General features: G+C 24.7%; 1 protein-coding gene across 13 annotated transcripts in view; it reads left to right on the top strand.

The window, feature by feature from the left end:
• The window catches only part of LOC114126313 (membrane metallo-endopeptidase-like 1), a 62,526-nt gene extending 46,146 nt beyond the window's left edge, over nucleotides 1-16,380 (top strand). For 7 of the 13 annotated variants that reach the window (XM_050200380.1, XM_050200378.1, XM_050200377.1 and 4 more), the window contains exon 27: nucleotides 552-948. In XM_050200380.1, coding sequence (XP_050056337.1) covers nucleotides 552-725 — 174 coding nt within the window. In that variant the 3' untranslated portion in view covers nucleotides 726-948. Of the gene's footprint in view, nucleotides 1-551; nucleotides 1,012-3,293; nucleotides 3,381-5,480; nucleotides 5,598-6,771; nucleotides 6,833-7,252; nucleotides 7,351-7,469; nucleotides 7,521-9,532; nucleotides 9,695-9,757; nucleotides 9,848-9,921; nucleotides 10,160-10,214; nucleotides 10,396-10,593; nucleotides 10,693-10,767; nucleotides 10,937-11,016; nucleotides 11,090-11,167; nucleotides 11,256-11,328; nucleotides 11,500-11,584; nucleotides 11,692-11,779; nucleotides 11,845-12,304; nucleotides 12,363-15,047; nucleotides 15,244-15,332; nucleotides 15,504-16,003 lie in introns of those variants that run through there. The other 6 variants (XM_050200388.1, XM_050200387.1, XM_050200374.1 and 3 more) reach the window with 6 other exon arrangements.
• The last annotated feature ends 466 nt before the right edge of the window (nucleotides 16,381-16,846 follow it).

Raw genomic sequence — 16,846 nt, forward strand, 5'->3', positions numbered from 1 at the left:
AATTATATACAGAAAATGCCAATTTACACAAATGGTTTATGTTTCAAGTATTAAAACTAGTAATTTTTAAATCATTATAAGAACATCTCATAAGGAATTGTGTATTACATTTTCAATTATATATTAACTCTGCTAAAAATATCATCTCGTTATTTAAAAAAAAATAAATTTAGCATAAACGAATATTTCAAATTCCTATAAATAGCCTTAAAATAAGTAAAATATTTTGAAAATTAAACAATTTAGAGAAAATGCCAATCTAAATAATAGATGAAAATTCAAATATCTACGACTAATACTTTTCAAATAACAACAAATATTGAAAATTGTTTGAGGTGAATCATAATCGTTAAGCGATTTCGTAAAACTTTTAAATTCAAAAGCTCATAATATTTTTCCTATACTATTTCTTCGAGTTTTCTCTATTGCTATTTGAAGGAAAACTTTTTGAAAACAAAGTGATGATTTTTGTAACTATTATAATTTACTTTAATAATAATTATAATATATATTTTATGATCCATCCTTAAGAATAATTATATACATTTTAGCAATTTTGTCATTATGACGAAAATGCCATTAAATTTGACATTTATCACCGTCACAGTCCATATGTGGTTCGAGTACGGGAGGTCTTATCACTTTTGCCAGAGTTCGCAAAAGCGTGGTCTTGTCCGATTGGTACTCCTATGAATCCAAAAAAAGATAAATGTCAAATTTGGTAATACATTAAAGGATGTTTTTTAATTTGTTCAAATTCTTTGAATACTATGTTTATTATTTATACTTATTACTAATTTGTATAATTATAGATAAATGTAATATGTAATTGTTATATTACATAAATAAGCTCCTCTGTTTTAACTTAATTGTCTACTAATTGCTATAACATTTTTTTGTTTACAAGTTATAACCAAAATACACTCGTAATTATTATAGATATTTATTTTTGATTTATATCACAATTATTATTTATCCATTGAAATAATGTTGTATTGTATTATTATATTGTAATAAGTATTTAATATATAATCGGTATATATTGAAACTAAAAGATTGTTGAAAAATATATTTAATTGTAATAACGTTTTTCAGAAAGAATAATAAATTAACTAATTCGTGTCAAAAAATCTTCTTTTGTTGAATACATATGTATAAGAACATTAAAGTTTTTCATCAATCATCTTTAAATTCAAGGGTTCATCAACCAAGTACACTCCGTTGTGTTGAATAGCATTCAGTCGTTTGCACTCATTCTATCCAAACACATAGATATTATTGTCTTAAAGAAATTAAAACATTGAGTAAATGGTAAAAATTTAGAAACTATATACTCATAAATATAAAATAACTTATCATAATAAAGTTAATTAAACATATATTGCTATATAATATTATATTATAAAGCGTTCATCGTTACAAAATCATGTATATATTTATTAAATCATTTACAAATTACATTCCATAATTTTGGATTAGATGAATAATTTACTTTATAAAAGTATAAAATAGGGTAAATGAATACTTTTCTAGAAACAATAATAAACATGAATAAAGTTTCGCCATGTTAGTGATTAACCACACAAAAAAAAAAAAAATCTTACTTTATTCCAGAAACAAGAAACTTAAAGAAAGTATACACAAGCACATGTATCAAATTATCACACAAATAAATGGTAATTCAAAAGATCAAACTTGAATGTTATTCCATAGATATATAACCTAAGATAGCGTATACAATTTCTACGTATATGTGACATGATATACAGAACAGTATATAGTTAACCCATAAGGTACAATAATTATAATAGTTCGATAACAACTACGCAAATATTATTTAAAAAAAAAAAAACAATATATAAATTTATCAACACACCTTTTTCATTATTATGTAGAATTTATTGTTTTTAAATACGAGTTTAGAATTAATGGTGCAACATGTCGTCATTAGAAAACAAAATATGTATTTAAAAAAATTATGATTTAACTTTTTTTAATTTAATCACTTTTTAATGTTATTTGCATCGCTGATCCAACTTAATGACCTATAAAATCATATTGAGATAAATATTCGTCATGTAATTGATTGATAAATTTCAAATGCATATTCTAATAATAAGGTTTAATCATAATTCATATCTCTAAAATAGTGCTCCTTCAGTAGACTCTATGGAGTCCATGGAAACGAACTCCATCTACCTATATTATTATTTTCATCATTAAATTATAAATTATAATACTTAAGTATATAAATATACTACGATTATGGCACTAAAATTTCGGTGGTTTCTACAATGTGATCGTAACAAAGTATTTCGTTTTAAGTAAAACAAATATAACAATAAGAACGGTAATTTAACGTAGATAGGTAAAAACCATGAATAGTTATATACAATTTATGTATGTACCTACCTATATTTATTTAATGGGATTAATTTTTTTTTAATAAAAACTAAGATATTTCAATGTATTTCTTTTCAAGTATTTTTCTATTTTTTTCTATTATTTATTAATATCTACCAAAAAAAAAAAAAATTATTTTAACGTTTACAATATTTTATTAAAGTAATATGTTTCAACTTATAACTTTTTAAATATTCGTTCAATTTTTTGCTACTGGACAATTTATCAACTCTAAAAGTAAAAACCAGAAGTCAAAACTAAATTTTATGTCAATATAACAATACCCATAACTGCCATTCCTGATAATGACTAAAATACGTATAATGGCCATACTAATCGAACCTTTCTATCCTTTCACTGAGTCTAATCAGATTTATTCTATACTTTAATTACTTTTGTCAAGAGAACTTCAAGCCTGTAGCTGTATCATCTATAAAGTATAAAAATAATATTATTCTACAATTTAGCATTATGGTTACATAATGTAGCACTGGTTAATAATTCTTGGTAATCGGTTTTATCACTTATTGCGTTTGTAGATAAACGAAGATTGACGGTTAATCATTAATCAACATTAAAACTGTTTCAGAAATAGTGTAAATTTCTCATCATCGAATATTAAATTATTATTCATTTATGTTTAAACGATTAACCACACAATTCATTTAAAGTAAATACTAAACTATATGTGTTATTTTAAAATATGAAGTTCTACCAATTATTTAAATGCATATTTATTGATAATATTGTATTTTAAACAACAAAAGATTTTGTTTTGTAAAATACATTTTTGTACAAACATTAAAATCTTTCACAGACAATGGTTATATTTATGAACTACTCAGCGCAATATAATCCATTGCGTTTAATAGCATTCAGTCGTTCTCACTCATTCAATCCAAACACATAGAAATTATTTTCTTAAACAAATGAAAACATTGTTACAGTGTTAATTTTTTTTTTTGCGTCGATTATGGGTAAGTGCACATTAATTCTGAAACTATCTAAAAGTAATTTTAATGGATATACAATATATTAACAGTTTAGGTATATTATATTCAATATAAAATTTGAAATTTGTTTTTTAAATTTGACTATTCATTTGAAACATCGATTATTTTTAATAATATCAAATACTATAATACTCGATACTTTGTATAATTCGTGTATATTATTTAAAGGGTTTTAAATGTACAATTTATATTTAATAATCAAATACATTAAAAAATATTTGTTCATCATACATTATAAGACTCTTATATAATGGTTATTTTATTAATGTAGGTATACCTTAATGTACAGATTTAATTCCATAATTTTCGATTAGATAAATAATTTACTTTAAAAATATATAAATAAGGTAAAAGAATCTTTTTTATAGAAAGAACAATAAACATGAATATATTTTTGCCAGATTGACGATTACTCTCAGAAAAAATAAAATAAACAGTCTAACTTTATTCCAAAAGTAATACACTTAAAGATATGTATCAAAGTATCAATTCAAATGATAATTCAAAAGAACAAACTTTAATATTATACCATAGGTATATAACTTATAGTAGCGTGTATAATTTCTACGAATATGCGTCATGAGGTTCAGAACAGTATACAGTTAACCAATAAGCTACAATAATTAAAACAATTTGATTAGAATCGCGTAGACATTAAAAAAAAAAAATTAAGAAATATACCAATACATCATGTTCATTATAAAATGGAACTTATTGTTTTTAAATACGAGTTTACTACACCATTAGAAAAGTATAAGTATATATCTTTTAAAAAAATATGGTTAAACTTATTTCCATTTTAATCAATTTATAATATGTGCATCGATTATCTAACTTAATGACCTATGAAATTATACTGAGATATACCTCATTGATATATTTTTAAAACATGTTTTAATAATAAGATTTATTCATATTACTAATAGCATGCGCTTGCAGAAGGCTCTATGGAGTCTATGGAAACGAACTCATTCTATGTTGTTATTCTTATTATTATCATCAAATCATAAATTATAATCCTTAAATCTATATATATATATATATATACTAGCTGGTTTACCCGGCTTCGCCCGGGAGGTATTCAACTATTTTATATAAAAAAATTGAGGACGAAAAACTACTATTTTCTTATATTGTACCTTTTTTATTTATTAATTTATATATTATCTCTGTACATATTTCTAATAAGGTTATAATACTTCTTTGTAAACAATATTTTTTGTTCACTGGTGAGGCGCATACACATATAGATTTTTTGCCCAACTGACACGGGAGCAAGCAACATAAAATTGTCTGTGGGTAAAACAGGGATTCGTGATGTCAAGGCCTGCAACCTTCAGTGTCTGTCCCCTGTGCCTTATTAATAGACATAGCAAAACAAAGCTTTATAGGAAATTGGACTCGTTTAAATTCGAACGGGTATTCATTAGTAATCATCGGTATCCTAGCTGACCCCGTGCACTTCGTTGCCCGTAAATATTTCAACATTTATACAAAGTTCCTCATGGGCTAGTCCTATAAAGATTAAAAAATTATAAAAATACATAAGCGCATTTTTTTAAAAACTATTGAAATTCAGATATTGAAAAAAATCGTCAAAATCATGAATATTTTCAAATTATTATGTAGTTAAAATGTATAAAAAATGTTGTATAAGTAGCTAAGAATTGATCACTTAATATGAGATTTTCCATAAGGTTAACTTTCAATAATTATAAAAGAAGTTGAAATGTTTTGAACGTTGACCAATTAAAAATATGTTATCTTAAGTTTAAATTATATTTAAGTATTACTTACTAGTCGTGGAACCTTGAAACATAAACCAGTTGTTTAAATTGTCATTTTCCGTAAAAATGATTTAATTGTTGGATATTCAGGTCATTAATATATAGATCACCTTTTTCACCACCGACTAGAAATTATATCCTAGGTGGACAAATCATCTCCGTTCAAAGTCGTTTTACGTATACAATGATACTTACTATCGCATTCAAATTTAACTAATAAATAATAGTGACCTACTGTACAATAGAGCGTTACTCACTTGACTAATAACTTAACTATGTTGCGCTGAATAGCATTCAGTCGTTCTCACTCATTCAAGCCAAACACATAGAAATAATTGTCTTTAACAAATGAAAACATTGTTATAGTGTTAGTTTTTTTGTTACGTCGATATGGGTAAGTACATATTAATTCTGAAACTGTCTTGTAGTAATTTTAACCAACGTACAAAATATTAATAGTAGGTTTAATAATATTAAAAACTATAATACTTGGTACTTTTTAGAAATCGTAGATCATTTTAAGGATTTTGAATGTAAAATTTTTATTTAATAATCAAATACGTAATTTAATGTTTGTTCATCGTATTTCATAAGCATCTTATATAGTCATTTTATAAATTCATACCTTTAATTTAGTTTAACGTAGTTAGATAAAAAAATAACATGAATATTTATATACAATTTATGTATACATATTTATTTTATAATAAAAACTAAGATATATGAATGCATATTAATTATCGTTAGATATAAAATAAAAGATTAATATAGTTAAAATAAATAATAATTTATAAATATTTTTGAATTTTTCTATGATACATAAGTATATGCATCTTATTATATTATATATTGAAATATTGTAATAGAATATACTTATTCTATTCATAAACATTAATAAAATGTATTTGTTTTATAAAAGTAAAATATTGTTATTTTACTGTTGTTGTACTAGTTGAAATATTAAAATCAATTAATAAATTCATTTAGAAACGCACTTACTTAGTTTTTCCTTACACATTATTCATTATTAGGATCATTTAGAAAATTCAAACATCTGTACCATTTTAATGAATGTTCAGTAAAATTATAATTGAAAATAAGTATATTTTTAAAAAAAAGTTAATATTTTTAATATATTATGAACAAAAAATAAAATAAAAATGATAATTATTGGATCCTATTATTTTTTCTAAATTTATAATTAAACAAATCAGTATAATCGTAAAACAAACATAAGTATAGACGTGATAAAATTTATAAATATAAATACCGGATTAAAAGATTTACACGGGTATATAAATTTAATCAATAACATAGCTAGTTATTGTAGGTATTAATAAAATATGATGGTAATTAGTTTTTTTTTTATAAATATGAGTATTTTTATAATAGACGTATGTTTCCAGATAATTATAAAACTTTAAAATATTAAAAATTAGATTTAAGTATGTAAGTAATTTTATATTTCAAATATTTTTAATTCAAAATGATAAATAAAGATAATTTACCTCTTGCAAATTAAATACAGATATTTAAACTACAAATTAACCATAAATTAATGTTTAAAGGGTTTGAAGAACATATTGAAGGAAAAGGAATTTCTTCCTTCACAATTTCTCAAAATAAAAAGTAAGTTTAACATTAATGATTATAACTAAAATTAAATTATCTTAAAAATATTATTTTTGTTGAAATTGTTTTAAAATAGTAAACCTAACTATTTTTTCATTGTTTTAACCGAAAAATTATATTTAATAAATGTAAATTGCTTATGAACTATGTATCAACGTTATATTCATTATTAGTACACGTATCAAATTAATTTAAAAAAAGTCTTTAAGAAATATAGTAATATAATTTTTAGTTATAAAATTGGATTAAATTAGTTTATAATGTGATAAAGAATGAAAATAAAAAGAATAAACAACAATAGTTGTTCATTATAAGATATATAAATGCAGAATTGCATGTTTTATACGTATACATAAACAATATATGATTAATTCGAGATAAATGATAATTAGTTAATTAAAAATTATTTATATTTAGTGGCAATATTCAAAAGAAATATAGCAAAAAAAGAATTTCCATCAGCATATTAACAGTAATTGCAATTTTCCTCACATCAATTTTCATTTATTATTCTTGTAAGTCAAAAATAAATTTTTAAATAATTGTTCGGTTCTAATGACCTTGATATTTTTCTACGTAATATTAAACAAATCAACTTTAATTCATTAATATATTGATTAAAAATGTATCTTAGATATCAGGTCAGAGTTTACGATCTGTCAATCGGAATCATGTTTACAATCAGGTAAGTCATAATCTACAGTAGTACAGTTATTACAATTTACAACTATTTACTTTTATCCTCAAAATAAATGCTTTACTTAAGATTCTAACTGAGAAATTGATATATTTTTTTGGTTCTTGTGCCTATTATTATATTTTAGAGTAAAAAAAGTGGTTTGATTTTCAACTTAAATGGTAGTTCATTGTTAGTGGTTATTAATTGGAAATAGTTAATACATTAGGAGAACGCTGACGTACTCACGGAGGGGGGGGGGGGTCATGGTGTTTGCCCTTATAGGCTGTATTTTTTCAACTTTATGCGAATCAATGAATTTGGTTATTAAATCACGAGTTTATTGTTACACATAGAATACTATTTTAAATACATTTTAGTATTTAGTATGAAATATATTAACATTTTACATACATTTAAAAATTATCAAAAACCCCATGGTTTGCACCCCCCTTATTGGCCGTATTTTTTTAGATTTTGAACGAAGTTATGGATAATGAATATCCTTGGTGCATTATAGAGATCAAAAGTAAACATTTTCCAACAGTTTTTAAAAAAATCGGGAAAAACAAAATAAAAATGACGGAAAACGTAAATTTTTACTCAAAACCATTTTTCGACCAAATCGATTTTTTTATATGGTTGTAACTCGGAAACTGATCACTGTAAATACTTGAAATTTTCAAATCTTTATATTAGAGTTATCTTTATACAGCAAAATTTTCAAAAATTTTGTTTTGTTTTTTTTTTTGCTATTTATAGACAACTGAAATTTTCGATTTTTCTGAGAATTTTTTTTTTGAAGTGTCGATAAAAAAAATTTGGGCATCCAAAAAAACTTGAAAATTTAATATAAGGTTCCTTATGAGTTTTTCTTATTGAAGTTAAAAAAAAAATCACAAATCGTTAGTCATAAAATATATTTACTAATATAAAGGACGACAAACCGTCATCGCTCAGAATCGTTTTTCATAGGTCCAATTCAATGATTTATAATAAGATAATATTTTTTATACAAGTTTTTAAATTAAAGGACTTATGTGATTTGGAAGTTTAATTTTAATTATTTTCCGTACTCTTTAGCTAGGTATACCAGTATATGATAGTCTAAATAGATGGATACTTATGGTAAGATCGTTTTGTATGCATATGAGTGAATTGATAAACTGAAGTGTGAAAGCTGCTTTGGTTATAGTTTTCGAAATGTCACGGGTTTTAAAAAAATTGAACACCATTCTATATGATAATTTTTAAGGCTCTTAAAATATGGAATACTGCATATCCAAATTGGTTTCATGAAGAGTTTAAAGATAAATAATTTAATTACTTGGTCTTATTGTGACTTGAAGTTAATATATAGAGTGGAAAATTTCGAAATAGAAAAATATTTTGTTGCAAAGGTAAGATGGTGAGTGGTCCATAGTTAAATTCAAGTCGCTGATTTTCTTGGATAATTATAATTTCTTAAAAATTAGAGGTAAATTTTTTTTGGCGTATGAAAGTGCAGATGGGTTTTAGATTAATTAATTTTTACATGGCATATTAATTAATTAAAAAAAATAATAAATCATAAAATAGTTTTAGATAATAATATTATATGTATTTGTTATACATAGGTAGAATTAGTTAATTTTCTAAAATGTTCTAGGATCTATTTTAATTAAAGATAAAGCACTTGAATACGATATTGCCATTATGCTATTGCCATTAAGGCGTTATAATATGTTCTATTTTCAGTTCGCTTTATTTTCCAACACTACATTTCTAAAGATTTTAGCATGTCTTTTTCTTATATGTATATATATATTATCTACTTCTAAATTCAATAAAATGCCATACTTCTGACTTATGATTTTATAAGTTCTTTTTGCTGACTATGTTCACGTTTTTTTGATGTTGGTAATTTTTTTTTTTAAATAATATGTTCTTTGCTGAACCTCTTCTATTATACCATTATTTACAATTATATACAATATAAGACAATAATTTATAACGGAAATGCATTTCAATATTCTTTTCAGCCGTAACATTAATAAACTGTATAAATGAAACTATTGAACCATGCGAAGATTTTTATGAATTTGCTTGTGGTATGTTTAAAATTAACTATCCTTACTATTCGGATACAAATGAAAACAGTTGGTCAACGATAATTTCATTAAAATTAAAACACATAGTGAAAAGTAAGTGGGCAATAAAATTGTTTTAACTAGCAACAATTAAAATATTCACATCTTTTCCACTAGAATTTCTCAACAAAGAAAATGAAAAATATGAACCTATAGCAGTTCATAAAACCAGAAAATTTTATCAAGTTTGTTTAAATTCTACTAAAGGTATTAATAAAAGCTTCAAATTTAATATTTTCAATTAAATCTATAAAATAATCAATATTTACATTTTTATATAGACCAAGATTCAATCAAATATGATCCTCTATGGGACGTTTGGAAAAAAGTCGGTCTAAATACAGACTACCTAAATGATTCAGTCCCATTAGAAATCGAAACTATTTTAGCGAGACTTAGAATTTACTTTAATCTTAATATTTTTTTTAAAATTTATATTAATGATGATCTTAGAAATTCATCATCACATTCGCTTTTAACTATTGATCGAAATCTAGAATTAAACAAATATAAAGAAAGGTAAAATTGTGTTTATAATAACAGTTCATAAATAATAATTTAAACATTTATTTAGAAACAATATGAAACCAAATAAAGTTGATATCGAAGAAGCTTTACCAAGATTTAGTGAATACTTTAATTTACTGGTTGACAAATTATTAAATCGTAATCAAACACGTATAAAGAAGCTTACTGTTGAAGATCTCGTGAACACAACTAATGAATTGGTTCATTTTAGAGAAGGGCTTTCTAAAGTAATGTAATAAAAATGCATTTATTTACTTTAAATAATATTACTTTATAAAAGAAATATTATATTAAAATACGTAGAACTAATTAAGGTAATAAGTTTCATATTATTACAAAAAATACTTGGTATACAATTTAATTTAAAAACTGCTTATATATTTATTTAAGTAAATTAAAATATATTATTATTTTAACTACCTAAGGTCTCACATGATTCATATAATTTAATTAATAATATTCCTGAAGTAATTACACTAAGAGAATTACAAGAATCAACAGATATAATTGGAGATAAATTTAAGGTACGTATTTGACAAAATCATTAATAAATTTATATTTTAAGATAAAATTAACATTTAATGGTAATAAATATTTAGTTTAATTGGATATTATATCTGAAAGAGTTAACACGTGATGTCCAACCAAAAGTTTATGAAATATTGACATCAGAAAATGCAAATAATTATGAACTCTTAATTGTACACAAAAGAGATCATTTAAATAAAATATTTTCATTTTTATCTCAAACACCAACAATAATTCTAAGTAATTAATAATAATAAATTTCATATAATATTGTTCTAGTATTTTTGTATTGAATAATATAATAATGAAATCTGTTTTAGAAATGTATATATTGTCTCGTGTGGTATCAACATTGGAATATAAGCTGCCATCTAGGGAAACATTCAATTCTGAGTAAGTAAAACTAAGTGTCTATGAAATTGTTTATCATTAATCAACATTTTTCATTATGGTTGTTTCTTTTTATTTTAGACATTGTTTTTCGTTAACGAATAAATTATTTTATATGGTCACCGGGTATTCAATGATAAACAGCTTAGACAACTCTTCTAAAGCGGCGGTAAGTATACTTGAGATTATACATTAAAGGTAAAAACCAAATAAATATTTATGTATTGTGAAATTTGTTTTAGTTAACCGAAATGACTGATAATATAAAATGGGCATTTAGGAAAATGGTTCAGGAAGCGAGTTGGATGGACGATGAAACAAAAAATGCTATTTTACGAAAATTATACAATATAAAAACGTATTTTGGATACCCAAATAGTTACGACAACATACTAAATAGTTTTTTTGAAAACGTGGGCAATTATGTCTTATTCTAAATTGTTTAATAAAAAATTGAAATGTCTGTTAGGTGATAAAATATCTATTGTATTATTTTAGTTGAATGTTACGGACAATCATATAGAGAACATAATATCAATTCCAATCTTTAACAAAAAGAGTAGTTGGAAATATTTAACACAAGACAGAGACTGGAACGATCAAACGTAATATTTATATATGTTCGACAAGCACGTAGAAACTTAAAAACTCAATAATAATAATGTCTGTTAACCATTCTAACAACATTTTCAGGTGGCAAGTGCAGATATATCCGACTGTAGTAAATGCATTCTCTATTTATTCGATGACCGCACTTGGTATGTTTCATAACAATATTATCAACTGAGATTTTATGATATCAGTTTTTTGTTGTCTAGTTAAATCCAATAAATGTAGTATGAAATATTATGCATAATACAGTTTGGCTTAACAGCGATGTAGTAATTTGAAATTCGTTAAGATGTGTTTTTTCTCATTTGTTTAACCTTTACGTAGATACGTTTTTAAATTATTTTTTATACTTACTTGCATTATGTTTATATTAATAAAACTTGTTTTCATATTACTTAACTAATATCAAAAATAACAAAACAGTACCAATTTCCAATACGAAATACAAATAATTCGTAATTTTATATTATAATATTTAATGATTATTGTTACACGTAAAACGGGACAACAAATACTTATAGATTATATTTTTACATCACATTAAGTACAAATGTTAAGCCTATTATTTCAGTAAATTAATATTAGTGTCGTATTAATGAATTCCAGTCCTTCCAGTATCAATACTACAAGCTCCGCTATACTACAATGAGAAAAATGGCATACAGTAAGTGTACACATATTATAAAATTATGATACTCATATTATACGGTAAGCAATACGTATCACAGGTGGGCATTTATCGTTTCCGCCGAAAATGTGATTTTCGTTTCCGTCAAATCTATTTCTACTTATATTATTATGATGACGTTTGAAACCCCTTATTTATCTGCGGTTACATCTATTATCGATATAATATATCGAGATTAGTGGTGTACTCACGGGGAGGGGAGCATAGAGTTTGAACCGTATTGGCTGTTAATTTTTAGATTCTGAACGAAGTTATGAATGTATTGATTTTAACTTTGGGGATGGTTTTCGATGGCAAAGTGAATATTTTTGGTGCATTATAGAGATCAAAAGTAAACATTTTCCAACAGTTTTAAAAAAAAATTAGAAAAATAAAAAACAATGACGGAAAAACAGTAATTTTTACGCAAAACCAGTTTTCGACCAAATCGATTTTTTATATGGTTGTAATTCAAAAACTAATCACTGTAATAGTTGAAATTTTCACAAAATATTTTTATTAGTGTTATCTATGAATAGTAAAATGTTCAAAATATTTTGAATTCTTTTGAGTTATATATAGAGAACTGACATTTTCAACTTTTCTGATTTTTATAGTTTAAAATTTTATGAAAAAATATATCCTAATCCCGAAAATTAGCTAGTAATTTGTAGTTGAAAAATCATAAAAATGTTTGTGTTCATATCTAAGTTTAAAAAATTGAATACTAAGTTTTCCATAAGTTTGCCTTTAAATAGCTATAGAGAAAACTTGAAACAATATTATAGGAAAAATTTTATGAACGTTTGAATTTTTAATTTTTACGAAATAGCGTAACGATAACTTATCGATTTATTCCTCAAATGATTTTAAATATTTGTTATTATTCAAAAAGTGTAAGTCGTAGAAACTTGAAAATTTCACCAGTTATTTAGATTGGCATTTTCTTTACATGATTTCAAACTTTCAAAATATTTCACTTATTTTAATGCTATTTATAGGCATTTATAATTGTTATAATTAATATTTAATAACACTGGGTAACTCTTAATGGTTCTCAAACTATAATTAAAACAGTTGTGTAGAAATAGATTTGGCGGAAACGATAATCGAACTTTTTCGTTTTGGCGGAAACGAAAATCAATTTTTTCGGCGGAAATGACTGACGCTCTCACAGGTATCTACTTCATGATATTTGACCTTCGTATGTTTTATTTTCACCTGTCTCCATTTTTGAAGAAATTTAAATTTGTCAGTGTTATCCTGTCTGCTCATAATATATTTATTGTATGCATAATTGTAGATTTTATTTTATTCTATTTTTTTTTTAAAAAAAAGAACCAATAACATATTATGGAAGAACAGAAGTATAAATTTAAATGATAATTAAAACGGCAAATTAATAACTCAGGTATTTATTAAAGTCAAAGTTAAAAATAATAATTCGAGATATTTAGTTAACATAATAAACCAGGAATTTCTGATTGAAAAAAAAATGATCGAACCAACTTATATAATATAAATACATATAATAGTACTAGCTGACCCCGTGCACTTTGTTGCCCGTTAAAAATGCAAATTCTATATATATAGATTCGAATTTTGATTAATTTGTTATTTACTATTCGGTTTAACGGTGTTCAAAACTTAGACATTTTCATTGACTGTTTTGATTCTCAAAAATCTTGTGAAAGCACCACTTTAATATGCGAATTTTGTAAAATGCTTTCTTATTACACACTAAATTTGTGATACGATTTTACGAATGTACCGTGTAAATTGTAAGCATCGATCTATCATTGTTCAGGCTCTACGTTTATCAGTCAGTGAGTTACTCAAGTCATAATATTATAGTCATTCTGCTTACCGTTGCCGTGAGACTCTCTTATGATTATGAGAGCAGTATATTATCATGTAGGCAATCCACACGTGGTGGATTGCGGACCCCGCGAGATGTGTATAAGAAGTTTATAATTTCTAACACTTAAGTTTCAAAGTTATGTCATTTTTTTTTTTACTACAGTGGGTAAAATACAATAATGTGCCATCTCGTGGTTTTTGTATTGTTGCCTGTTGGTAAAACAATAAAACTTAGTATAACTTGTTATGTTAGTCTATTGCTGTGAATTTGAAATTTACTGTGACAACGAATCATCAGTTCCAGAATATTATCGGCGCTCGCCACATATTATTAATAATAAATATTGAAAAAAAAACTATTCTTTCTTTTAAGTTGGACCATATTATTAAATGGTTACCAAATGTTATCAAAATCCGTAATTCATTATATTAATTTTATATATTACCATAGCAACCACAAATAAATAAATTATTCTCAAATCTTATAACCCCCATAGCAACCATTTATAAACAAAAATTTCTATCGTAAATCTCAATATTCCTGTTTGAGCACATATTATTAATAATAAATATTGAAAAAAAACTATCCTATCTTTTAAGTTGGACCAAATTACACGCGTTGTAAAAAATTTCATCAAAATCGGTTAAGTGGTTTAGGAGTCCATTGAGGACAAACATTGTGACACGAGATTTATATATATTAAGATAGTAAATAAATAACCCTTGTATCAAGGAAATTTTTAAAATGTCTGATTTCTACCACCTCAACAGCCGATAGAGTTGAATTGCAATAACTTATTGCATACCACGTCTTGTCAACAGGGCATTAAATTACGGATCAATGGGATTTACTATTGGGCATGAACTATCTCATAGTTACGACAACACCGGTAGACAGTACAACGAGCTGGGAAATGTGGCGCAGTGGTGGACGAATAAAAGTGTCGAAGAGTACACGAAAAGAGCAAGCTGCTTGATAAGCCACTACGATGGTATCAAAGTCGTTAGCAATAGTAGTGTGCGTATCATTATTTACTGTATTTTACTTTTGGGTTAGTTGTTAATACTTGGATTTATAATCAATTATCTGCACGTTATTTACAATAGTCTGCAGTTAACGGCACGCTAACACTAAACGAAAACATAGCCGATATTACCGGACTTAAAGAGGCGTATTATGCATATCTGCGCTATGTGGACATACACGGCCAAGAACCTAGGTTACCCGGTTTAGAACGTTATAGTCAAGAACAATTGTTTTTCTTAGGATACGCAAACGTGAGTACGCATCTACCTATAAAATACTATAATTTATAAATTATAAATTAACCTTTTGTTGTGCAATATCGTAGATTACCTATAGATAATGGCTAATAACTATTTAAATATTCTATTTAGTATAAATATAAATAATAATATGTTTAATTTATTGATATTGTATCACACCAAAAACACTTAGTTTTAACTCTGTGTATTAAAAAAAATTAAGTTAAAAAATTTAATTTAGTAAATCTTAAATAGACGTGATATAATTTGGAAACTAAGTAACATATACCATTTTATTATTCTGCAAATGCCAATGACGACAAATAAAATCAATTGTTAAGTTAAATATTTTATCAACATATTATTTAGCTACTTGGCAGGAAGTGTAAGGTTGGTTAAATATACTTATATAAGTACTAATAAGTAACCACTAAACTATTTTTGTAATCAATAATTTATAAACAACATGTTAACTATATAATCATCTAAAATAATAATTATATGTATTTTAGCAATTTTGTCATTATAAAGACAATGGTGACCAGTTCAACTATAACTTTACACAACACAGTCCAGACGTGGTTCGAGTACGGAAAGTCCTATCACTTTCACCAGAGTTCGCAAAAGCGTGGTCTTGTCCAATCGGTACTCCAATGAATCCAAAAAAAGATAAATGCCAAATTTGGTAATCCATTAAACTACGTTTTTTAATTTGTTCAAAATGTTTGTGTACCGTGTTTATTATTTACACGTATTGCTTATTAGCTGAATTTAACATGTAATTGTTATATTAAATAAATAAGCTCCTATGTATTAACATAATTATCTACTAATTACTATAACTTTGTTTATTTACAAATTATAATCTTAATATACTTTTTTTAAATCACGTATCTATTATAAATATTTTTAAATATGCCTTTTAATTACCTTAATTAAAACATTACATTAATTACCTTTTAATTCATTGAAATAATACCGTATTTAAAACCAAACACAATAATGACTAAATCAAATCTACGTAGGTATAAGTAGGTATATTGGTTTTTTTACGTAATATACAAGTCGAGAATAAAATGAAAAATATTTTATATTTTAAATTATCTGAAAAAAAAAATTATATATTTTTAATATACATATAGATCAAAAGAGTTCAATGTTTAAAAAGGATAACCAAATGTAAGAAAGATATTTTTTAATAATAAAATATAGAATATACCTACATCATTTATACACAAATCAAAATAATGAATGTTGAGAATAATTTAGTTTTTATTTAATTGAATTTTGACGCTGTTGGTGGCCGAAACTGAAGGAAAGGTAAGTATTGTAGATTTTTATTTAAATATTGCTCA

This window comes from Aphis gossypii, chromosome 2, assembly GCF_020184175.1.
Source record: "Aphis gossypii isolate Hap1 chromosome 2, ASM2018417v2, whole genome shotgun sequence".
Lineage (NCBI taxonomy): Eukaryota > Metazoa > Arthropoda > Insecta > Hemiptera > Aphididae > Aphis > Aphis gossypii.